Raw genomic sequence first — 24868 nt, forward strand, 5'->3', positions numbered from 1 at the left:
AAAACAAGCACAGTTAAGTTTTCTATTTGTTATATAATTAAAAATTTTTATTTTTGAATTATTTGTTGCTTTTAAGCACTGATTTTAGTATTAGTAATAATTGATTTTTTAATAATTATGTGTTTTTAATTGCTTCCATCCATGGTAAAGTTTATTTTTCACTTATTTTTCACTTTTAATTAATATGTAAATTTAATGCCTTAAAGCAAAACACTTCATACATATATGCACTTTATAGTATATGGAAATGTTGACTTGAGAAACGCACACGGATTTGAGATTTACCGTTGCACGCAACCTGCTCGTCGCACCCGTCGAACTGAACTGAAATATTGGTTGCGCAGCGAGGACGTGTGAGGCCTTTGGGTCACCTGTCGCAATGCCAGTTGCGATCAAAATTGGGTTTGAATGCGAAGCCAATGAAAGCCAGCACAAGCCAGGCCAAGCGAACACCCAGCTACCACCACCAAACACCCACCCACCCACTCGGCAGGCTGTGACATGGGCATCTGGTTGAGTTGAGGCGGTCTCGCTCGCACACAGCTGTGGAATGCCCAATAGCTGGCATTGGATTCGCTCGCAATGCATAGCAGGACAGTCCACCCCCGGCCCGCGCAGCTACACTTCACATGTGGATGGGCGCATGCGCTGCCACGCCCACAAGCCTAGAGAGTAAAGCGGCTTGCTTTGGTTTGTTTTTCGTGCACTTTGAACGCCAGAGGGCGCTGTAAGCGCTGGGCATCTGTTGCGCCGCAACGCTGATTGGACAAAGCGCTAGCATGGCACGCCCCCTGACGGCAAACGGATTTGTCGCACAGCATGAACGGAATTTTATTGAATTGCAAATGAAGAATTTCAATGCAATGCATTGGAGTTTCAAACATCCGCGAGGACATGGGGGGGGTGTGTGGTGGAATGGTGTGGAGGGTGAGGAGGAAGGCGCAGAGGGTATAGTCCCAACCGGAAACAGCCTTTTGTTGCGCGTTGTTATTGTTGCTGCTGCCGCACACATTTTCCTTCCTTTGCTCGTCAGCCTTGTGTAGACATTTTAAGAATCAAAGGATTATATTTGTACTGTCCTTTTTTTGAATTCGTTTTCCGTTTACTTTTTAATGGCACTTCCTGCGCATGTGGGCAATGCAATTTCAAAATGGCGCCCGCCCAGTTGTCCCTTAAAGATGTGAGCTTTAATTCGAGTTGTGCCTTAAAATAATACTCTCAAATATTCCAGAAACCTAATTAATTAAGTTCCTCGCGCTGCCGGCCGGCATCAATGTCGCTGCAGTCGCTGCCAAAGTCGTCGTCGACTGCGCAGCCCGTAGATAAGGACGTCTAACAAACAGGAATGTAATTATTAACTTTTTGTGCAGCTCATAATCAAATTAAGAGGTCGCGCCCCATGGAAAAAAGAGAATTTATGCGAATAAGTGGACTTAAGTTGTGCAGTGCACGACTAGCAGATGCCCTTTAGCCAAATTTAAAAAATTGTGCATAATAAAACAAGTTGTCCATAAAACACCTGAAGAGTTTAATTTAATACAACGATTATATATGCTCTTAAAAGCTTGCAGAGTTTGTGGCTAAGCTGGAAAAGGGTTCGATAAAAAGACTGCCTGAAACGACAGCCTCTAACAAAAATAAAATATACTTGATAATAAAGTAGAATCTATATGTGAAATTTGGTGACTAGCTCTATGATTCTGAGATTTGCTTAAGAATACGATTTTGATATGTATTTTTATAAATTGTTTCGGAAACGGGGCAAGTATTCGATTATCGATTATCCCTATCTCTTATAAATTCTGAGATCGACGAAACAGAGATTGTCGAAACACAGAGACATGGCCATATCGACTCAGCTTTTGATGCTGATCGAGAATATATATACTTTATGGGGACGCAATTACATTTGCATTGCATATATCGTGACTAGCACATAATAAAGAAAACGTCTGGAGTATTATAAGAGTAAATTTAAATTCCTTATTTTTATCGAGGATTGTGTGCAAAAATAAACAAAATATTCTCTAGGCTCTAAGATCAAAGAGATCGAAATAACGGAGGAGTAGGGAGTAACTTTTATGTGTGTGCTTATGAAAAACATATTAGATATATACTTTATATGAAACGAAATGTCGTTTTTGTCCTTAAATACAACTTTGCAATAAAACATATTTGTTGAACAGGATCTACTAAGATTTACTAACCTGCACACCCTTCCCTTTCACAATGCTTTGGCCGTATCAAAGAAGCACAGGGCAAATAGTTAATGCCGAGTATGTTTAAGATATCCTGAAAAGCAAATTGTATACAAGAACCACATTCGTTAACTAGCTATATAGTGGTTCGATCCAGCCGATTCCGACATATGGAGTGCGTGCAACAGAAAGAGGCACTTATGCAAAGTTTCATGACGAAAGCTTTAAAACTGAGAGACATAGAAACAGGAAGGCGGACAGACGGACATGGCTATATCGACTCGGCTGCTGATACTGATCAAGAATATATATACTTTATGGGATCGGAGGTGTGTCCATCTATGCGTTGCACATTTAGAGACTAAGTTATAATACCCTCTGCAAGGGTATAAAATAAGTTGACCATTAAGTTTTTAGCTCTTTCAAACATTTTTTTACCTTGCATAATTTTTTTCCTTGCTTTTCCGGGACAGGTTAACGAGTAGCTACGCTTTGTGGTTTCCTTTGGCAACGGCTAATTGTCAGTTTGTCAAGACAGCAATATCTCATTAAAATAGCTGTGGCCCTTGTAAGACGCTTTAGCCTCTTGATGGCGCTACGTCTTGATCCTTCCAGCCTGCCTGCCGTTGACACTTCGGGATGCTGCACTGTAATTATGCCTTGGTGGCAACATTTTTCACTCATTTGCATGCCAGCAACCAGGTTGAATTATTAGGGCTAATTGCACAGGTTGCCGTCGCTTCTGCACATGGCTCAAGTGTCAAATTACACGCGCGGCTATCAAAACCACAACTAGCCCCGGCCCCGACTCCGGCCCCGGGCCCCGGGCCCGGATTGCCAAAGCAAACGCAACACGTTGTGTGCCACCCTTAGCCAATGGGGTGGTTGCTTGACTTGCGGTTTTTATTTTGTGTTTTTTTTTTTTTTTTGGGCTACGTATCTATTTACACACAGAGGGTGGGTAATGGGCTCTTAATTAGGCTCATATGATGTTTGCAAAAACCCATTTACGATATGTTTATTTGCGGCGGATCATTGATTCAAAGATTAGCTAAGCATGCGTGCTGGCAAATCCAATGAAGCAAGTGCCGTGCATATTATTGTGATACCATCGTGATTTTTGCTCCATTGCGTATTTGATTATTAGAGCTGATTCGTTTTGCAATAAACCGAATATGCGAAATAAACTGCCTTTATTCTCAATGATATGCATCTACTTAGTTCTGAAATCATATAAAAAGATCTTTAAAATCTAGGATTACAAAGAATATCATTTTTGGAATAGAAACAAGCAGGTGTACCAAATTTCACCGAGCGGCCAGCTTAAACAGCTGAGTAAGTTATTTATTATAAGCTATTTAAAATATCACTCAGTCAGGAGCTTCTCTCCTTAACAAAATTATATTTTTTTACCAATCCCCTCATCATTAGTTGTCTAAAGCCTCTAAGAGCCTCTCCTCTTCCTTGATTTGATTCTTTGCCCCACCTTATATAGGGACTGTCGGAGGTTCTGCTTATGACCTGGTAATGCACATCCGTGGATACAGCTTTAAAGGGTATGTAACCTTTGATGTGTAAGTTTTATATTATCTAAGCTTATCTAAAGAAAAGATATTAGTATGCACTGCATATTATATATATAATTCTTATATTTATATATATATAATATTTTATAATTCTTAAAACTTTAGCATGACTCTATTTGGCTTACGGTTTGTCCAAGTTGTCGTTGTACGCTCTGCCGGACATTGGAAACTTCCTGTGGGCCATGCGGAAAACAAAACGATATTGCCAGACCCGTCGAATCGCTGGCATTTTGCCAGTTGGCAACGTTTGATGACCTTTAATGGATGACTAGGCCCCAGCAATATGCGAGGAGCATGGTCGCCGTGCTCTATTGTCGTGGGCATAGAATGTTTTTTAGTTTTTTGTTATTTTTATGCTTTAATTTTCAGGGGCTAGTTTTAATTAGAGTCGCATGGAAGTATGCCTGCGGCGTTTTTCGTATCGTCGACTATAATTCTTATGCAAATGCGTTTAATTACAAAACTGTGAAACTGAATTACGCAACATTGCGTTATTTTAGTGAATTACTCTCAAGTCCTCGAACTTTCCCGCCAAGTTCGTGTGTTTAATTGCTTAACTCAACGCCTTTTTAATTACGAAAGTTTCTTGGGGGCCAAGGAGCCAACAAAGCAACTCCAAATTGCCAACTGACGCCAGCCATGCAGTCGGTCTAAGCATGGGCCAACATTTTCCATTTCCATTTTCCATTTTCCATTTGAATTTTTATTCTTATTCCTGCTCAAATTGAATTTGCAGCTGACTTTGTAGCCAGTAAAATCGATTTTGATTGATTCAATTTGATTGCGTGTGATAGCATGTCACAAATACACACACATGAGTGCTCCAGACCGTGGAGCTCTATCGCAGCAGTGAAACCAGCTGCATAGAATTCGCTTTAAACACAGCTTCTAATTATTTATAAATTTATACATATTTTAAAATTGTTGTAATTAAACAATGTCAATTTATCGACTAAACGCCTTGTCAGTTTCTTCTTGTTATTTAGTTGAGCCTGAAACATTGAGCTAGTCGTGCTCGTAGGCTTCACTGTAGTGTAGTGTATTGATATTTATAATGTTTGTCAATAAGCCAGAGCAGTCTGATGACATGTCACCAGACTCATAAACTAAGCTCAAGGTCCCACAAAAAATCATCTCATCCTGCATCCGGCCCTGCTTGGCAAGTGTGAAGTATTCGCCCAGCCCATTAAATACACATGATGAAAAGTATCGACTCTCTATTTTCCATCTAATAGGTATAATCCCTGTCTACTTAGCTATTCCAAAGTTTAGGCCAAGGAAAATTGAAAAGAAAACGCGCCCTTGTCGAGTCTAATAGAAAAATGTTTATGGATAAAAAGGCGACAAATTGAATTTGCAAAGGTCAGACATAAGTGTGACACTTGATAGCAGGCATTCGCACTTCACGAAGGACACGAAATCCTTAAAGGAGAACTTGCAGGAATGCGCCGCTGACTGGATTTTTCATTTTTGAATTTCCATTTACTTTCGAAACTCACATTTTCTATTCGTTATTTATTCTTTTGGCAAATTGAATTTGCGAAATGATTTGATTGTGCGTGGAAAAGCCTTCGGATCAGGGTGCGACCGAGGCGGCGGTCCAACCCCTTTTCGGTTCGAAAAAGGCCAAGGTAAACCGCATTAGGGATTTTAATTAACTGGCAAAAATGGTTAGACATGTCCATTAAAATATCATATTACACAAACTACAAACGTTTTTTACAGCACGCCAAATTGGTTGGCAAGGTTTTAATGGCTTATACCATGGGCCCAATGCGATATGTTACGAAGTCTTATTAACTTTATCATAAGTTTCAAAGCATGATTTTCTTGATTGAAAATCATATCTTTTGGAAAGACAACGGTTATTTAAAACTCAATTTGATAAACAATGGATAAGGTATAGTTAAATCTCAATTTGGCCAGTTCGTTTTTGGAAGTATCTTAAGAAAATTTGAACTATATTTTATTATTACCAGCAATAAATGATGTATGGATTATAATAGTGAGTTTGTAGATCCGTTTTTTAGCATAATCTTCTTCCGTTTTCCGTCTGATGTATTACTTCTGCCGCGAAGGTGCTCGTTGCGTCCCATTTTTGTGCGGCATCTAGTATGCTTGTGACCATGTTGATCACCGTGAGAGGTCTGCCCATGCTGGCCTCCAGCTTCTGCCTGTTCGCTGACAAACGTCCACACTCGAAGATGATGTGGTGGGCTCTCTCCTCTTCGATTCCTCTGTCATACTAAGAACACTCATCTATGTTTATATTGAAAGACAGAGTCTCTGAATGCATTTGTTTTCCATATATGCGCACTTTGTCCAAAGCAAGCTTAAACAGCTTCCTGCACGGGAGGCTCGTAGCCCTCGGGACGATCAATTATGTTGTAGGGACCGAATCGGTTTAAGTAGCTCCTAAAGCACCCGTAGCCAGATAGGAGCTGCGTTGCATGGATGTTTGTATTACCAATTCATCAAGCGAGACCAACCCTGTGTGTTATGAATATATTTATGAATATATGTAGGCATGCATGTTTGTCTTCTAATACCAAACTCAGACCAAGCCTGTGCGGCAAATTCGAACAAAACGAATTTCTTCCAAGCGCCTTTTTCCTCGATTCTCAAGCATTCAAGTAGGCTATGCAGTTTATCATGGTTTCACCGTAGTGCAAATGACTGTCAAAGAATTGGTGGGTGTTGTTTAGCGCTCAAATTTCCTATATAGACAGGTCGAAATTTCTCAGTCCCATTACTCGGTAAAATCTCATCCGATGTTTAGGAGGTTTGATTCTTTGCTCATGGGTCTTTCTTCATGGTTTGACATCTTCTACAATTTGGCATTGACATCTTCTACATTTTGGCATCTACATCTGGCAACGTTATTCTTGATTTAGGTTTTGTCCGATATTCTTTAATCTTAAATTCAAAGTTTAACATAAGAACTGGACAGAGATGTATGGTGAATTGAATGCAGCACGTGCTTGACATATATGTAATTAGCAGCAGCTAATCATGCTATCACGAGTCCGGTAACCGAACCACTGTTCGGTTGACTCAATGCAGGGCTCTATTACATATTAGTTAGTTAGTTAGTTTTAGTCTACAAACAATGTATTTATATGGTCAATTATAGTTAGATTTGCTTAACAAACAGTTTACTAATCAAAATAATCTAACAAAATTAATTTCAAAAGTTTACTGATGTTTACTGACATGCCATGAATAAATCGAAAATTATAAGAGCTTGATACTCCAAACTTGTTTTGTTAGCTATCGTATAATATATTCAGATTAAGAATATTTTCCTTCGTGGATGCCTTTCACATTTTCCAGGAAATATCATATGGCTGCCAATGGGACAATTAATCGAAAATTAAGTTCTAGTATAAAAAATATTTGGTTATCTTTGCCAAACTTGGCATTTATTAGTTTTGCTACGCTAGCCGTGCTGTATAGGAAATGTTTTTATTAGAATACTTATAGCTGGCTGAACTTGTCTCGATTCGTTGTACTCTGTACTCTGTTGATTAAAACAAAGCAGTGCAAGCACGAATTTTTGTTTCACCATTCTTACTTTTTATTTTGTTCAATTGATTGTTTGATTCATTTTGGGTACTAAACGATAAGGTCTTATAAGTATTTCAGCAGGTACTAGCAAATATATTCGTTTACATAAGCTACATATAAGAGCGATCGGAATCCTGCTTCCACATTTCCCATTTTATGCTGCCAAGGAGTTTTCAAGCTCTTCCTTTAAATAAACGAGTGAATTAGTTGACACGGAAAGAAACTTGCCATTTGTCGAGGATAGTCTATTTACCGGCTGCGTGCGCTTCTTCGTGCACCCAAATGTGTACCAATGCTCGTCATTGCCAAGCTTCTCGCCATCCTCCAGTGAGCAGGGCAGAGTACGATTCATTGTCTCCGGCAACAGCAAACAAAAGCAGGCTCCCATAAATGCTATCACGCCCAGAATCATTTCCGGCAGCAGCACGAAGACTTCACGCAGGTTCAAAATGTAACCTTTGCATATGTAGAGCACATAGGCAATGAAAAAGATAGCACCCATTGCCTGGCTCCGCACACATGTTGGAACCAGCTCCAAGGTGTACTGAATATTTGACAAGAAGGCAAGTTGAAAAAAAACGCTCCCAAATACGTAAATCGTCAACAGTAATGGGGTGGCTGTGGGCGAGAATATTGAAAGAAGGCATAGTTTTGATTGTGGGCAGGTTTTGATGGCGAAACTAAATAAAACAAGTAATAGGTTATAGTCGGGAGCGCCCGACTAGGGAATACCCTGAGCCCTCTTATTCCAACACAGTTTAAGTAGTATACAGAAATTCTTGGAATTTGCGCTAGCTGCCGCATTTCCGGATTTCGATATTTTACCGATTATTTAAAACCGGGAGTTATTGAATATCCGAAACAAACTCGATCTGCTCGGGAACTAGGAGCATCTACATCTAAAATTTCAAGTCTCTAGCTCTTATAGGTTCTGAGATCCTTGCGTTCATACATACGGACGGACGGACGGACGGACAGACAGACGGACATGGCTAGATCGACTCGGCTATTGATGCTGATCAGGAATATATATACTTTATGGGGTCGGAGATGCTTCCTTCTGCCTGTTACATACATTTGGATTTTGCACAAATACAATAGACCCTTATACCCATTTTTAATGGGTTCAGGGAATAAAAAATAGACAAGACTTACAGGGATTAGCAGCGTGTAAGAGGAGGACGCTCGGTAGCAAGATGAAAAGGACAATAAGGAGCAGTATTGTCAAAGCCAACGCCTTGCGTCCTATGCGATCTTGCAGGATAATTACTACCAAGGAAGCAGGCAGAATAGAAGTTATGAGCGATGAGCTCCTAACAAATGGCGAAATATTAAGATGACGAATATGATGCTTGATAAGTTCTCTGTAGAATAAAATGACCGTGCTATGTAGATGTTCGAATGAGAAAACAGATTGGTGCATATTGAAAAGTTCATTCGATCAGATGTCTACTCACAGTTCAAGCAACATTATTAAAAAGATGCGGCGTAGGCGCGGCATCCTCAAGAGGTGTAGCAGATTTGGGTTTTTCTTCGTATTTTGCTGACTAAATTTGCAGTCTTCAATGAATTCTTCAAAGACGCTGTCATCAATTTGACGGCCATTAATCTTGGCCACACGCTTAAGGGAGGCTATAGCCTTGTCATATTTCTTTCTTGAAATCAGCCATTGCACGCTCTCCGGCACAAAAATAACGAATATCGGCATCACAAATATTGGCAGCGAGTCGAAAAGCATGAAACGACGCCAATTACCTATTAAGGCCACTATCCAAGACGTGCTTGCCATGCCCAAACAAATAAAGAAACCGGAACAAATGTTCAGGCAAACGGTGCGCAAAGAAGGACGCATATATTCCACAACTGCGAAATGATTGTCAATTAATTAAAACTTTCTCCAATGTGACTGTGACTGTTTTGCTCACTTAGAATGCGAATAAACGTAACGTTGGTGTTTATGACGAAGCCGCATACAAATCGAAATATGCAAAAAAGGTCCACATTCATGTTAAAGATTGTCAAAAAGTTGCCCGATGTGGCAATGACATTGGTCAAAATAAGAATGGGCACCCGACCCAGTATATCTGCCAAATAGCCCATAAATAGACTGCTTATCAAGCGGCCCGCCAGGAAATAGGCTTGTCCCTTTCTAATCTTCCACCCTTCATCACATATCCAGTTCTTTTCACTGACAAAACTCTGAAAGCCCATGTGAAGCTCATAGTTGTATTTATTGCAGGTATCAGAGTTGGTTGAATTATTGTACAGTGGTTTGCAGCTGGATTCTTTTGGCGGTGGTGCCCCCGGGTCCAGCCCATCAGCGCACCTGGGTGTTATGGACAGACGTTAAGTATACGCCAGGTTAATATTCGCATAAATACTACTGAATACTACTGAACTAGAATATCTCGAGCCAATTGTTTAATTGAGCCGAATTATCAGTCGAGTTGACCGACACATATTTTCTACTGCGTCTCAAACAGATCGAGGCAATCAAATTTTAGTCGGTTATCGAAATATGTTTCGGTTGACTCAATGCAGGGCTCTATTACATACCAATACTTTGGTACGTAATTAATTATCGGGTTCGAAAGGAAATGTATGGCTGATAGTAGATTGAGCAGAGAACAGAGTACTAGCATGATTCGCTGTTGCCGACTGAAATCACCGCATTTTTCTAAAATGTTGTCCACTTCCAACATTGTGTTGTTTACATATTCCTGTCCAGAATTGAGAGTTCCCCAAAACTCGCTTCTCGTTAGCCAATGCCCTCACTCTACTTTATGAAAAAGAAATTTAATAATTTTGGTTTGACAGTTTTTACAGAGAACTGTCAGTGCGTCGTAATGCTTGTAAAATAATATAAAAGAACATCAATTGGAGGTCGTGTTCTTCTCACTACAGCCTGTCGTAAATGGGTTAAGGGTTCTTCTCACTCTTATACTTCACACCATCGTATACATAAGTTGTGTACCCACACATCTCCGACCAGGACAAAGAATTAAATAAGTCTAAATAGGTGGTTATCATGAATGATATTGAATGCTACTATGCTACGAACAGGCACACATATATTAATGGTTTATCATGTATTTCCTCGTCCAGTCAGGCATAATAAAAAGAATCGAATCAATATTTATTTAATAAAAACTTAAATGAACTAAATGAAATATTTATTTTTTATATTACCATTTATTTCATTTACTGTGGGGAACTATTTTGCCCAAAAAAAAAAAAAAAAACCAAGTCGTATTTCTGTAAGGGTAAATGATCAGCATTCATTCAACAAAAATTAAAATTGTTCAATTTTTGCGACACATACTCTTTCGAATCTCGTCAAAATTGCATTGGACAAGCAGGCAACAAACAGGGACACATAAGCATACATTCTGAAAGTCAATCAGCCGTAATTAAATTATGGTTATGATCGTGTGGAGTATGAGAGTTAGAAGAGCCCCTACCCCATCCGACAGCTGTAGTCAGAAGAACACGACCTCCAAAATCCTGTTTAATGCAAGTGATATTTTTCAATCTAATTTTACTAGCATTACGCAAACACTGTCATTTCTCTTTAAAATCTAAATTGTTATATTTGTTTTTTTCATGAAATTGGAAGATACGATGCAAATGCTACAAGTGCAGGGGTACACTGAGGGCACTGGCTAAATAAAACAAGTTCCGGGAACTCTCTATTCTGGACGAGGTGTATAGTGAATTTAATGCAGCACGTGCTTGGAATATATGTAAATAACACAATGTTGGAAGTGGACAGAATGATGGAACAATGCGGTGATTTAAGTAGGCAGCAGCTAATCTTGCTGTTACTCTCTCCTTTGATCACTCTACTATCAGCCGTGCATTTCCGATCCTATTCGATCCTTAATACTGTGCCAAAGTATTGGTATGTAATAGAGCCCTGCATCGAGTCCACTGAAACACGTTTCGGATTCCCGACTCAAATATTGTTGGCTCGAAGTGTTGTAGTTGCACAAAAGAAAATTTGTGTCGATCAATTCGACTGAAAATAAAACAAAATCAAACAATTACCCCAAACTGTTATAGATCACATCAAACTTCATTGTTTCAGTTGTGTTCGAGCTGATAGTTTTGTTATGCGTATGTTTGAATCAAGTCCATTCGAACATTGTTAAGCTAAATAGTCGAAGGCTTGAGTCTGCCAATTGAGTATCCGAGCCTGATTCACATGAATTAACCGACGCAGGGCTCTAGTATTTATAAGAATATTAATAACATGGCGTATGCTTAACGTCTGTCCATAACACCCAGGTGTGCTGATGGGCTGGAGTCGGGGGCACGACCACCAAATGAATCCAGCTGCAAACCACTGTACAATAATGCAACACACTCAAGCTCCTGCAAAAAGTACAACTATGAGCATTATATGGGTTATCAGAGTTTTGTCAGTGAAATGAACTGGATATGTGATCAAGAGGATAAACTTAGCAAGGGAGACTCCGTGTACCTTGCGGGTTGCTTGATAGGCTGTCTAGTTATGGGCTATTTGGCTGATAGATTGGGTCGTGTGCCCATTCTTGTTTTGGCCAAGGTTGTCACCATATTCGGCAACTTTTTGACAATCTTTGGCATGAGTCTGGCACTTTATTGTATATTTAGATTTATTACCGGCTTCGTAATTAACAGCAACTTTTTTCTTATCCGAATTCTAAGTGAGCAAAATAATCACAGCATTAGAAATTCTTTAATTTAATCGACAATTGTTTCACAGTTGTGGAATATATGCGTCCTTCTTTGCACACCGTTTGCCTAAACATCTGCTACGGTTTCTTTTTATTTTTGGGCATGGTAAGCACACCTTGGATAACCATCCTCTTGGGTACTTGGCGTCGTTTCATGCTTCTCGAAATGGTGTCAATAATTATGGTGCCGATTTTCTTTTATTTTGTACCGGAGAGCGTGCAATGGCTGATCTCAAGGAAGAAATATGGCCAGGCTATAACCGCCCTAAAGCGTGTGGCCAAGATAAATGGCCGCCAAATTGATGACAGGGTCTATGAGGAATTCATTGAAGACTGCAAATTAAGTCAACAAAATGCGAAGAAACACCCAAATCTGCTTGACCTCTTCAAGACACCGCACCTACGCCGCACCTATTTAATAATGTTGTTTGAATTGTGAGTACAAATCTGATCGAATGAACTTGCTAATGTGTATCAATCTGTTGTTTCTACGCCCTCATTCGCTCATCAACATAGCATGGTACTTCCCTACTACTGTAAACTCTTGGTTTATTATGTGCGTGGCTTTAAGATTTCGCCATTTGTAATGTCCTCATTGCGGGCAGCTCCTATTCTGCCTGCTTCCTTGGTAATAATTATCGTGCAAGATCGCATAGGACGTAAGGCGTTGGCTATGACAATACGGTTCCTTATTGTCCTTTTCCTCTTGCTATCGAGCATCTTCCTCTCGCATGCTGCTAATCGCTGTAAGTCCTATGTATTTTACTATATATACTTGTTGTTGTTTGTGTTGAAGAACAGGTTCTAATAGTTAAATAAAGTATTCCTACTTTCATATTGTATTATTTTTTCGTTTTTCACCGATTTGATAAAAACCAACCCACCCCATTTACGTTAATGAAAATTAATTAGGTATATATTACAACATTTTCCTATTAACTGCAACATGTTATATGTTGTATTCTGTATGTTGTATGTTGTATGTTGTATGTTAAATGGTTAGTAACAGTAAGTGAAAACTAATGTTTAAAGCTGGACTGGAACTAAAAAGATATTTGTGTTTTTATTTTACAGACACTTTTTGGGGCTTTATGGCAAAATTATAATACCTTCTTCTACTTCTAGACAATGAGTTAAATATATGTTTGCTACAATACCCACAATTATAACTATGCCTACTTTCTGCCCCCACAGTACTATTCACGTTTTTCGTAATTGGGATTTTTTTTTGCAACCTTGCCTTCCATTCGAATATGCAGTATGCCATTGAGCTGATTCCAACATGTGTGCGTGGCCAGGCATTGGGTGCCATCTATGATGTAGACCTTATGTACATAATATGCATAAAATACATATTGAACACGTCTGCAGACTTCTTGTCGTTGCCGGAAATCATTCTGGGCGTGCTCACTCTGCTAGGTGCCTGCTTGTTCTTGCTGCTGCCGGAGACACTGAATCGCACTCTGCCCTGCTCACTGGAGGATGGCGAGAAGCTTGGCAATGACGAGCATTGGTACACATTTGGGTGCACGAAGAAGCGCACGCAGCCGGTAAATAGACTATCCTCGACAAATGGCAAGTTTCTTTCCGTGTCAACTAATTCGTTCGTTTATTTTTAGGAAGAGCTTAATAGCTTGGCTCAATAAAATAGGATATGTGCAATTGGGGTACAAATATTCTATTCCGATCGCTTCGTATATATTCGGTGTAATATTGCTTCTAAGCCACTCTAAAGCCGTTCTCGTCGTTGGTTTGGATTGAAAGTGAAATGTGAAATTGGTGAAGCCCAAATTCGTAATTGTGCAGCTTTTTTTCAATCAACGAGCAACATCAAAACTTAAATCTAAACGAGCACTGTAACAAGTTTTATTATAAATAAAATATAAGATTTATTTTAGTTGATCCGAGCGTTATTTTTGACAATCGATCAGAGAGAAGTAAGTTCTGCATCAGAGCTATCCATGGCTCGAGGATCTATATCGATGAGCTTAAATCTAGTGCTTTTATATTTAACGGTAATATTGTGGTTTCGATATACTTATATACAAATACTTCTAGACATAAGGTAAGATATGAAAACAATCTAATCTGTTTCCGATAGTCGATAACTTACTCCGTTTTCAAGCAATCGATAATCGATATCGATATCCTATTTTTTGGGAAAGTTTGGTAAATAATAAGAGCTTGAGTTCCCAAACTTGACATATAGCTTCTAAAATAGAATATTTATATGCATTTGATGTTGGAAGAAGAGGGTTCAGGGTATCCCCAAGTCGGGAGCTCCCGACTAGAACCTCTTACTTGTTTGTATTTATTTTGCTAATAAGTTTCCTAATATTTTATTTGGTTCACCCATAAACTACCTCATAAACTTGACGACAATTAAAACTTACTCTGCACACTTTTCGTACTGTCCCACGCAGCCACCACATTAACTCTGACGTTGTTGGCGATTTGGACCTTTGGTTACGGCGCTGCCTTCGCCTCGTACTTTCCGCACACATTGGAGCTGATTCCAACATATGTGTGTGGCTGCTTTCTCTACTATATGCTATGTGTACACAATATGTATGCAATAGTCACATTTTGAAAACGCGTACTGTCCTCTTCCCGCTCCCGGAAATCATTCTGGGGGTGCTTGTATTACTGGAAGCCTGGAAACCTCTTGCTTGCTGCTGCCGGAGATGCGAAGACGAGAATGGCGAGATGCTTGGCATTGAAAGGGAAATGTCAGCAAAGGCTTTACATTTTCGGCTTGACGAAGATTTTCTTACTTTCTCGTTTTAAGTTGATTTTCGATTGAATTCGTCGAGTCGACCAAGTCAATTTGATGTCTGCAACTCGAGCGGCTTTGAGTCTTTACTCGCTTTTCGTATATCTAAAACGCGTTTCAGTTGCCTCCATGCATGGCTATGTTTTGAATATTATCTCACTAGTATTGTAGCACACACAGACAATTCTCTGTAAAATCTATCAAATCTAAATTATAAAATTGGTTTTCATGAAGCTGAGACATACCGCTAACTCAAAGCGTTAAATGACTGTAGTAATTAAGTGAATAAACAAATTATACAAAGTGAGATGCGATGCAAGTGCCAGAAGTGCAGCGGTACTCTGGGAAGTTCTGGGAAATCCCTGTTCGTGTCAAAGGTACACAGCGAGTGTAAATGCAGCAGGTGCTTAAAAAATAAATAACACAATGTTGGAAGTGGACAAAATCTTGGAAAAATGCGGCAGTTTTGGTCGACTACAGCTGATCATGCTAATACTCACTAGTCTGCTCAATGTGATCTTGACCATGCATTACGAATCTGAAGAGATGATCAGTTTTGTGCCAAGGCATTGGTATGTATAATTACCATATTTATGACATGGCGCATACTAAACGTCTGTCAATAACGTGCAGGTGTGCGGATGGCTTAGTCTCGGGGTCAGCGCCACCAAATACATCCAGCTGCAAGCCACTGAACACTAGCCACAGCACCTGCCATAAGTACAAATATGAGCCATACATGGGCTTTCAGAGTTTTACCAGCGAAACGAACTGGATATGCAATAAACACTGGAAAATGAACGTGGGAGCCTCAATGTACACTGTGGGTTCCTTGTTAGGCACTCTTGCTCTGGGCTATATGGGGGACACGGTGGGTCGGCTTCCCACTCTTATTTTGGCCAATCTCATTTCAATGATTGGTAACTTTTTGACAATCTTTGGTACCAGTCTGTTCCTTTTTTGTTTATTTCGATTTATTAACGGCTTCGCCACTGACACCAACTATGCAATGATGTACATTCTGCGTGAGTAGAGTGGTACTGGCATTAATTTTTATTTAATATAATTCGCAATCACTTTTCAGTTTTGGAATATATACGTCCTTCATTGCGCACAATTTGCCTGAGTATCACTGTCGGCGTCTTTTACTGTATGGGCGCGATATGTGCACCCTGGGTGGCGCTGCTATTGGGCACCTGGCGTAGTTACCTGCTTGTCAGCTCGGTGCCATTAATAATAGTGCCCTTCTTTTATTGCATTTTACTGGAAAGCGTACAATGGCTGATCTCAAGGCAAAACTATAACAAGGCTGTAGCGACCCTGAGGCGTGTGGCCAAGATTAATCGTGTGCAAATTGAAGACAGCGTTTATGAGGAATTTATTGCGAGCTGCAAATTAAGTCAGCAAAAAGCAAAGATCGAGCCGAATCTGCTGGACCTCTTCAGGACGCCGCGCCTGCGCCGCACCCTTTTTATATTGGCGTTCGACATGTAAGTAAAACGTTGAATCACTAACTCGCAGCAGTCTGTTGTTTCTACGGCCTCATCCGCTTACCCACATAGGGCCGTCATTTCCTTTAGCCACTTTATTGCCATTCGTAAACTAAGGAGAGATTGGTTTCCGCATTTTGTTTGGAACTCAATTCAATATACCATGGTTCTGCCATCTTGGCTGATTGCCTTAGCTTTTCAAGATATCATCGGACGCAAGGCATTGAATTCGATATCGCTAATCTGCTGTTCCGTTTTTATCTCGATAACGAACATCGTTCTATTTGATGATGCTTCCGACACTAATCGCAGTAAGTCTAAGGTATTTAATCATAGTCTTTGTTATTTGTGCTGAAGATAAGGTTTCGATTTCAGATAATATAAATTGTAGGACTTACTACAAAATGCTACTATTTAGCTTGATTTTTATTAAATGTAAGGCTTAATTTCGTTAATTAACGAAAGTTAATTCTTTAGCTTTAAAATTCGCCGGATTCTTCAGCCGCAAGAATAGCACGAGCGGAAACTGTTTATTCCAACACTTGGTTCTTTATTCAATGCACTTAAAACTTTTTTTTATATAGAACTGAATATCACGTTGGTTAGATTTCAATTTTTCACTTGCGTATACTTAGTGAAAGGTAATAACTAAACTTTTTAAGCACAAAGTGCTCCGCATGCGGCTGAAATTCCCCGAAACTCCGTCTTAATGTGCACATTTCTCACATAATATAACTATAGTGAAAAATTTCAGCTTCCAACTCTTACGGTTTGGGGCTGTGCGTCAGTCGGGAGAGTCCTATGGCAGCTCAATATATAGAGTCAATATCCGATGTTGATAGGCCTATGCATATATATGAGAAGCATAATAAAACTAATAAATGCCGAGTTTGGTCAAGATAAACAATAAAGTGTTTCATACAAGAACATACTTTACGCCCAATCGTTCCTATGGCAGCTATATGATATAGTACAATAGTACAGTAAATATGAACTGCGTGCAACAGAAAGAGGGACTCCTGAAAAGTTTCATGACTATAGGTTAAGAACTAAGAGATAATTCCGCATGGATACAGACAGGGGGACAGACGGACATGACTATATAACCTCGGCTGTTGACACTGATCAAGAATATATATACTTTATGGGGTCGGCGGTGTCTGCGTTCTATGCGTTACACATATCGAGACTAAATTATAATACAAGGGTAGACAAATTATAACTTTACCTTTTAACGTTTTTTATACCCTGAACCCATTAAAAATGGGCTTAAGGGTATATTGTATTTGTGCAAAATCCAAATGTATGTAACAGGCAGAAGGAAGCATCTCCGACTCCATAAAGTATATATATTCTTGATCAGCATCAATAGCCTAGGATCTCAGAACCTATAAGAGCTAGAGACTTGAAAAATTAGATGTAGGTGCTCCTAGAAGCTCGCGCAGATCGAGTTTGTTTCCGATAATCGATAACTTACTCCGTTTCCAAGCAATCGATCAAAATCGATATCGATATCCTGTTTTTTGGGCAATTTTGGTAAATAATAAGAGCTAGAGTCACCAAACTTGACATATGGCTTCTAAAATAAAATATATTTAGGCATTTGATGTTGAAAGAAGAGGGTTCAGGGTATCCCCCAGTCGGGAGCTCCCGACTAGAGCCTCTTAATTGTTTTTTGTTATTTATGTGCACTTTCTGTATACTCTCCACAGTCACCATATTACAGCTTATGTTCTTATTGATTGGGATTTGTTTTTGTAACGTTGCCTTTAACACGGCCTCTTTGTACACTGTGGAGCTGTTGCCAACATGTCTGCGTTGCCAGGGAGATGCCACTGTAGATGCTTTTGCCAGAATGGTCCAATTGACTTGTACCTATTTTCTTAACATGACTAGTTTTTCCCCGCTGCTGCCGGAAATCATTTTGGTCGTGCTCACTTTGCTGGCCGCCTGCTTGTGCCTGCTGCTGCCGGAGACAACAAATCACACGCTGCCCAATTCACTGGAGGATAGCGAGGAGCTTGGAATTGACGAGCACTGGTACACATTTCCGTGCATAAAAAAGGGCATGTAGACGGTAACAAGATGCGTTTGCTTTATTAACTAATTACTTCGTTATTTGAAATGGAAGGGCTTGATGACTTCTCGGCTCCATGAAATCTGATAAATGCAAGTAAAGTATGAAAGTATTCTATTCCGAAGTAAGGTATACGAAATAGGTCTTATTTTATTTCGCTTTGCAAACGAAGTAGAAGATATAAATTCGATTATATATCTTAATTCATTTTCAACACGAAATAAGATATGTAACTATGTTAGATCATATATATTTTCAACCCAACTTTATATATTATCACAAAAATTGTACTGTAGTTGTTCCAACTAATTCGATCATCCAAAATAATGTACCTGCAATTGCCAAAAAATTAAGGAAAATGATACATACTTTATTTTGCTTTGAAGAGCACGCAGAGTAAATGAATAAGTCTGTTAATATACAATATTTCCTATTATGTTTAAAAATCTTCTTCTGCTAATTGGTTTAAAATGCGATGAAGAGAGGGTTAATTATTACAGAATCGGGCCCGAACGGTGGAATCGCTTTCGCTGCGATTACTTTTTGAGCTAATACTCCACCAAGCATAACTCTACGATTGTTTAAATGGGGGATATTAATCAAGTCTAAGCAAATATGACAGCAATGGAACACTAGCATCTCAATTTAGTCCACGGAGGAAATATAAAAGGAACTATTTCTGTACAGATTGAATTGCGTCTTGATTAAGTTGATCATAGTTCAATTGTCAAGTGTGTAAAAAATCATTTGGGGAGGGGATCTTATAGATAGTAATTACATTTAATAGTTAAGAATAGTATATACTCAAAAGTTTAACGTGAAACTAGGCATCCCTTTCTTCTTTTAATAGATAACAGGAAGATATACTCTTTCTGGCAATGCATAGCTTCACATCCCGTTCATAATTAATACACTTGAGTGAGACAATATCGAGTATTTAGAGAAGAGCGTAAAAGGTAGGGTGATCACTTGGATACATAGAGAGTATGGATTTATGAAAAGAACCTTAATTTTGAATAAAAGCACATATTGCACATGTTTGTATGTCGTTATTTCCTACGAGAACCGTATAGGCCGATTGGACTTTACTAGACAATAAACAGGAACGCAGACAACAAAATCAAGAATATCGTTGAGCTTCTTAATATCAGCTGGATTCGTTCACCTGGTTTGAATACCAAATAGCAGGCTCCTGTGCATAATATTGGACCTGGAAGCTAGCAATTAATCTTAAGTGCTCTGATTAATCTGTAAGTAATCTGTAATGTGTGAATATGATATGATACAGATGTTAGCCACGACCAGGTAAAAGCGATAGTGTCATAATCGAAAGCAAACTAGGAATTTTTAGACTTAAGACCTCTTATAATAGGCGCCAATAGACGAAGATCGTTGTCAGGCTCAGGGCTTAGTACGTTTTGTAATTAGAGTGTTGAACAAAAAAAAAAAATGGAAAATATATCTACCAGTCAGATTGGAAGCTCTGACGTCTCAGTGGACTTACCTCAAAATTTCTCATTCATATTTGGCTTCCCCCCCATTGACTGAACATTGAACATATTGTTTTTCTATTAATTATACACAAATGACATAAGAAAATTGCAGGAACAATGCGCACATATGGCTTCTACTTAACTACGAAGTAAAACCGCAAATGTCCCGCGGGAAATGCAAGAAGCAGCAGGTAAAACACGCGATAGTCAGAGATAATCACAATAATCGGACGCTGCACTCTGTCGATTTAAACGATTTTCAATATGTGAGACACGGTGTCGAGGGAAAAGCGTTTCACGTATGACGCACAATGGAAAATTCAATGTGGAAAAGTGCGCGGAACACAAAAGCCAGAAAAACTTGAAGGTAGCCAGCAACAATCGGCTTATAGTGCACGAGGGGGGGTTGACCTACGGCAGCCCTCGCACTCGACCGTGTCCTTGCTGTAATTACGTATCCTTTGTTCGGTGCTGCACATGTCTGTGTGTGTGTGTGTGTGTGTGTGCGTGTGGGTGTGTATGGACAGGCACATATGGACGAGGCAAGCCTGGGGGAGTACTGCAAGGTATTCAAACCATTAAGCTCAATATATGCATTTACAATTTTTAAAGAATCGACATTTACGGATATTACGGAAACAGAACGAGTTTCTTAAAAGCTAAGGTTTGGCTTCGTATCGATATTTATCGGGCTTGTATAGATATTTAGCGATGTTGAGAACATTTTGTAGTTAGTCCTTATCAAGGAACTTAACTTGAAATATTCTAGATCTTTGTATACTAACGAGGGACAACATATTAAAATATTGTTTATGGCTTACGTCCGTTAAGCCAATTAAATCAACGTTCCGAACTTCAAATCCTTTGCCTCCATTAAAAGAGAAACTTTACTTCTTGTCGCATAACTCATTTTACTTGCGTGATCAACTGCATGGCAAACACTTTGGGTATCTCGCCCGTGACCTCGACTATTTCCGTAAAGAATTTGTAAGTGCCCTTGAGCAGCTCGTCCGGATTGATTACATTAATCACACTTATATTTAGAATGGAGTAGTTGCCCACGCGTATGGGACACTCGAGCACCTCGCGCAGATGTATGGAGCTCATAAAGAAATGTCTATAGGTAGGATTGTTGAGAAATGCACAAAAATCCATGTGTTTCACTTCGAAAAGCTTTATAAAATCCCTGTCGTTCTCCAATTTTCGACGCAGGTTAATATTCATAATAAGATAATTGCTGCCCAGCTCTCGATCGAGCTTTACATAGATATCAAAGTGAAATCGATCCTCGTGTATGAGGGTAACAGCCTTCATGAAGTGCCGATCTCCGTGGATTCTGATGCGCTCTATATGCACAGTCTGTAATGCAATTTGGTAGAATCAATTTTAAATGCGTTTCAAAATATGTTTTATCTTACCTTGGTTTCAGAGGCTTCATCGCTTTTAGACGAATCATCGAGGTTTTGCATGTGAGCTAAAACGACGAGCCACAAAAATACTAGTAGCTGTTTCATGTCGGAGTGAGATCATGCTCGGAATGCATGAAATTAAAATAACAATTTTATTTTATATGCTTAATTTAATTTTTCATTAAGCTGAATTGAGTTGTGCACGAACGAAAGTTACCCTATAAACTAACCTAAGCAGGTTAGTAAGATCTTAAAAAATATTATAGAATTCATAGTTATTCTTTATAATAAGAATATATTAGGTATTTGGGGATTTGGTTACATCCAAATCGTATTATCTATCATTATATACATATATCTTAATCATCTTATTCGCAAATTAAGATTTTATATGTTTAATTATTTAGGGCTTAATCAAGCTTATTCAATTTGCCTATCGTATAGTATATAATAATTTGTTCTAAATATGTATGTTTTATTTTTAACAAATCTCTGGCTCCCTGTCAGTAATACATCGGTTTACGCTTAGAACTAAAGACTGACCTTCAGTCAATGTTCTGTCAATCCATACAAATACAACGTTGTCTGTTTTAAGCTGCTTGTAGTAAAAATTTGCTGCAAAATGTGCTGAGCTTTTATCAGTTTTAGATGTGGTTTTCTGATTAAGTTGAGTCTGCCAGATCCTATTTAATAATTTTACAACATTTAAATTACATCAAATTTTAGATATGTTACTTATAATTCCGATAACTTTTGTGAACTTTTAAGAATGTTAACGTAATTAAGTTCTTTTTGAAGGCGCTTTATCGTGCTTTCCAGTTTATAGGCAATTTGTCAACTACAAGTATTGCCATAGTATGTCACCACCTAGTCGACGTCTCAATTAGCTAACCGGCGGATATGTGCGCAATCAGGGCTCATTCATTAAGCGAAACAAGAAACAAACGACTGTGGAACAACCCACAGCTCGTAAATATATTGTACCCACACATATATATACTTATATATGTACATATATATATATATCAATATATGTATTTATACATAGTCAGTCAGGAAGCAGCAAAGTGTTGAAAAGCCAATTAGCGTTGCTTTTGCCAAATGACAGGAAGGAAGCCATAACCACAGCGACAGCCACAGCCAGTGGCAGAAGCAGAAGCAGAAGCAGCTGCAGCAACAGTGGCTGGTTGTGCGTGTAAATGGTGGAAATGGCAACTGTTTGGAATGAAAAGTTGAAAATTTATGAAAAACCGCACGCAGCGTCAACACCTCGATAGGCTGTAGCGTGAGTTGTGACCACTCAGCCAGCCAGTCAGTCAATCAGTCCTTCCCTCAGTTAGTCAGTCAGTCAGTCAGTCAGTCAGTCAGTCGGCCAATCAAGCAGCTCTCAGTGATGCTCACCTGCTGTATGACAGCTGCAGAGATGGGCGCATGTAGGAATTTTTTAAAACGCGACACAAGCGTTCTTGTATACTAATAAATGTTGGAAATAAAATTAAATTAAATAAATTAATTATAACAATTTTGTTCCGTGTTTTTGCTAGACTACCATTTCTTATAGTTTCTATATGCACAAGAGATATAATATAAGATTCGGAAAATATACTGTACATTTTCTCTATAAGGTTATAACATGTTAGCCTTATTTTTTTTACTATTTTGTAATTGGTTTGTAAAATTTTAAATTACTTAAAATTTTGATAATCTGTATATTTTGTTTATCCGAATATTTTTTATTTTTCAAAAAAAATAATTCCCATTTGGAGTAAATAAATATTTATTTAATTATTAAATACATTTAAAATAATATATTTATCTATGTTAGCTAATTTATGTTCAGGCTCGCATTTTTAATTTTAATTGCCCTCGATATAGTCGCCAACTCTTGTAATTGTGCTCAGAACACGTCGTGTTGAGTCACGATAGAAATCACGACACGCGCTCAGCTCTAGAAAGAGGTGTTGCGTAATTTTCTGCTTCATTTAATTAAGCCGATTCCATGGGTGAATTTTAGGGGGCGTTCAGAAGGCAGGGCGGGAGACTCTTGCGTTCATGTTGTATGACTGGCGATTGGGCTTAGGCGGCTTAGTCTGCCTGCCTCACACATGCACATGTGGGCGCGCTTTGGTAATTAACTCACATGTCCATGTTCATAATTCATAATGTTTTGCTTAATTATTTATTCATAATGTCTAATAGTGCCGCCAGCAGCAGCAGCTTAAAGGTTACCAGCTTAGTTCCTATTAATTGGCACAAACAAGTGCCCCGAGACCAACAATAACACACATTGATACAATGTTCGATAAACACAAAGATTAACAATAAACAAAAATACGTAGTCTATATATAATTTCTAGGGTTTGCGTACGCGTGTGTCGGCCAGAAAACAGGCGACCACCTGATCCGATTGTTCCGCATCGTGGAGCGAAACCTGCAGCCGGGTGGGCACCTCCGGCTGATTGCTGGCAACTGGGAGTAGGAGGCGATAGGTGACATCCTCCCCAGCGTCCAGTGGACAGTAGGCGCCATGCAGCAAATTTTTGCACACATTGCTGCGCTGCGCCTCCAGTTCATAGGGTATGGTCACGCCCAGTGAGGTCAGGTGCACCCGCGCCGTCAGCTGATGCATGGAATTACGTGCTGAAATTTCAGTAATTTTATAGATTAAAGATATATTTCTAAATGGGCCGGCTAACTCACTGGCTACAAACTGTATGGCTATATTGGACTCCAGACCCTTCAGCAAATCACAGGGTAGCTCATCGCAGTTATCTATTTGCACCATCAATGGCAGCGGATTGCTTGTATTGGCACCTGTGTGTGCGGAATACCCTTAATTAATAATAATTGCTTAGACAATTTCAATCTATCTACTCACATTGCCGGACGGGCGTATCACCGATGACAAATGTCCAGTTCAGTGCGCAGATCAGGCACAAATATAAACAAACTTGGTTGGCAGACATTTTGTGCTTCAATTCTGTTTTTATAAACTAACAAATTTCTTTCGGCTATTATAGCTGTGCGCCTTCAAAGCTGATTGCGTTTTAATACCATTTGGCAGCATTCGCTGCCTTTTATAGCAATGGGAGGCAACAGCTGGGTAGCATAGTTCGCCTGCACTTGCCGCCTAATCTAATCGGCCCAGTTTAGAAAATATTTTATTGTACCATATTTATTATACTGATTTGTTACGGGCTTGCTAATCTATAGCCAAATTCACTTAATTGCTTGTCTGCCATTTGAATAAGCATTCAATGAAAACAAAAAATTAAGGAACACCGAAACTTAGTTCACAGCTTAAATGAAAAGAGAAGGAGAAGAAGAAGGAGGGCTATATTTGGCACACCGAAGATTTAATACCCTTGCAGACCCAACCTTTTCATATGCCCGTATCTAAGAAGCACTGGGAAAATAGTTTTCGTCCGATCAGTCCTATGGCAGCTATATGATATAGTGGAGTGATAGGAGTGAGATAGGAGTGCAACAGAAAAAAGGAACTTTTGCAAAGTTTTATGACAATAGCCTTAATACTAAGAGACAAGTTTGCATAGAAA

The 24868-nt window shown here is 39.1% G+C and overlaps 5 protein-coding genes across 8 annotated transcripts; 2 read left to right on the plus strand and 3 right to left on the minus strand.

Annotated features, from left to right (window-relative positions):
- Positions 1–7349: 7349 nt before the first annotated feature.
- On the minus strand, positions 7350–10183 carry LOC6632716 (organic anion transporter 3). Of its 3 annotated transcripts, none has more exons than XM_070207490.1 (6): positions 9908–10183; positions 9277–9677; positions 8809–9214; positions 8507–8715; positions 7605–7969; positions 7350–7535 (listed from the first exon to the last, which is right to left on the minus strand). In XM_070207490.1, the coding sequence occupies exons 1-6, from the start codon at positions 10051–10053 to the stop codon at positions 7506–7508; spliced, it is 1557 nt and encodes a 518-aa protein (XP_070063591.1). In that variant the 5' UTR covers positions 10054–10183; the 3' UTR covers positions 7350–7505. The 3 variants fall into 3 exon arrangements, with proteins under 3 accessions (XP_070063591.1, XP_015025900.1, XP_032289646.1); XM_015170414.3 differs by having other exon boundaries at positions 8507–8736; XM_032433755.2 differs by lacking the exons at positions 7350–7535; positions 8507–8715 and having other exon boundaries at positions 7653–7969.
- A 701-nt stretch (positions 10184–10884) lies between these two features.
- LOC6632714 (organic cation transporter protein) lies at positions 10885–13942 on the plus strand. Its single transcript, XM_015170551.3, has 6 exons — positions 10885–11252; positions 11639–12039; positions 12099–12504; positions 12586–12815; positions 13264–13619; positions 13689–13942. Exons 1-6 carry the CDS (start codon positions 11071–11073, stop codon positions 13713–13715), a joined length of 1602 nt encoding a protein of 533 aa, XP_015026037.1. The 5' UTR covers positions 10885–11070; the 3' UTR covers positions 13716–13942.
- Positions 13943–15001: 1059 nt separating this feature from the next.
- LOC6632717 (organic anion transporter 3) lies at positions 15002–18829 on the plus strand. 2 transcript variants are annotated; one of them, XM_032433689.2, is made up of 5 exons: positions 15002–15414; positions 15476–15867; positions 15927–16332; positions 16405–16654; positions 18045–18211. In XM_032433689.2, the coding sequence occupies exons 1-5, from the start codon at positions 15269–15271 to the stop codon at positions 18072–18074; spliced, it is 1224 nt and encodes a 407-aa protein (XP_032289580.1). In that variant the 5' UTR covers positions 15002–15268; the 3' UTR covers positions 18075–18211. The 2 variants fall into 2 exon arrangements, with proteins under 2 accessions (XP_032289580.1, XP_002056044.2); XM_002056008.4 differs by having other exon boundaries at positions 15003–15414; positions 16405–16643; positions 18045–18829.
- A 1965-nt stretch (positions 18830–20794) lies between these two features.
- Positions 20795–21445, minus strand: LOC6632718 (uncharacterized). The gene is made up of 2 exons (XM_002056009.3): positions 21321–21445; positions 20795–21261 (listed from the first exon to the last, which is right to left on the minus strand). The coding sequence occupies exons 1-2, from the start codon at positions 21414–21416 to the stop codon at positions 20809–20811; spliced, it is 549 nt and encodes a 182-aa protein (XP_002056045.1). The 5' UTR covers positions 21417–21445; the 3' UTR covers positions 20795–20808.
- A 2023-nt stretch (positions 21446–23468) lies between these two features.
- Positions 23469–24868, minus strand: Npc2c (Niemann-Pick type C-2c). The gene is made up of 3 exons (XM_002056010.4): positions 24190–24868; positions 24012–24125; positions 23469–23951 (listed from the first exon to the last, which is right to left on the minus strand). The coding sequence occupies exons 1-3, from the start codon at positions 24275–24277 to the stop codon at positions 23665–23667; spliced, it is 489 nt and encodes a 162-aa protein (XP_002056046.1). The 5' UTR covers positions 24278–24868; the 3' UTR covers positions 23469–23664.

This window comes from Drosophila virilis, chromosome 2 (assembly GCF_030788295.1).
Source record: "Drosophila virilis strain 15010-1051.87 chromosome 2, Dvir_AGI_RSII-ME, whole genome shotgun sequence".
In the NCBI taxonomy this organism is placed as follows: Eukaryota; Metazoa; Arthropoda; class Insecta; order Diptera; family Drosophilidae; genus Drosophila; species Drosophila virilis.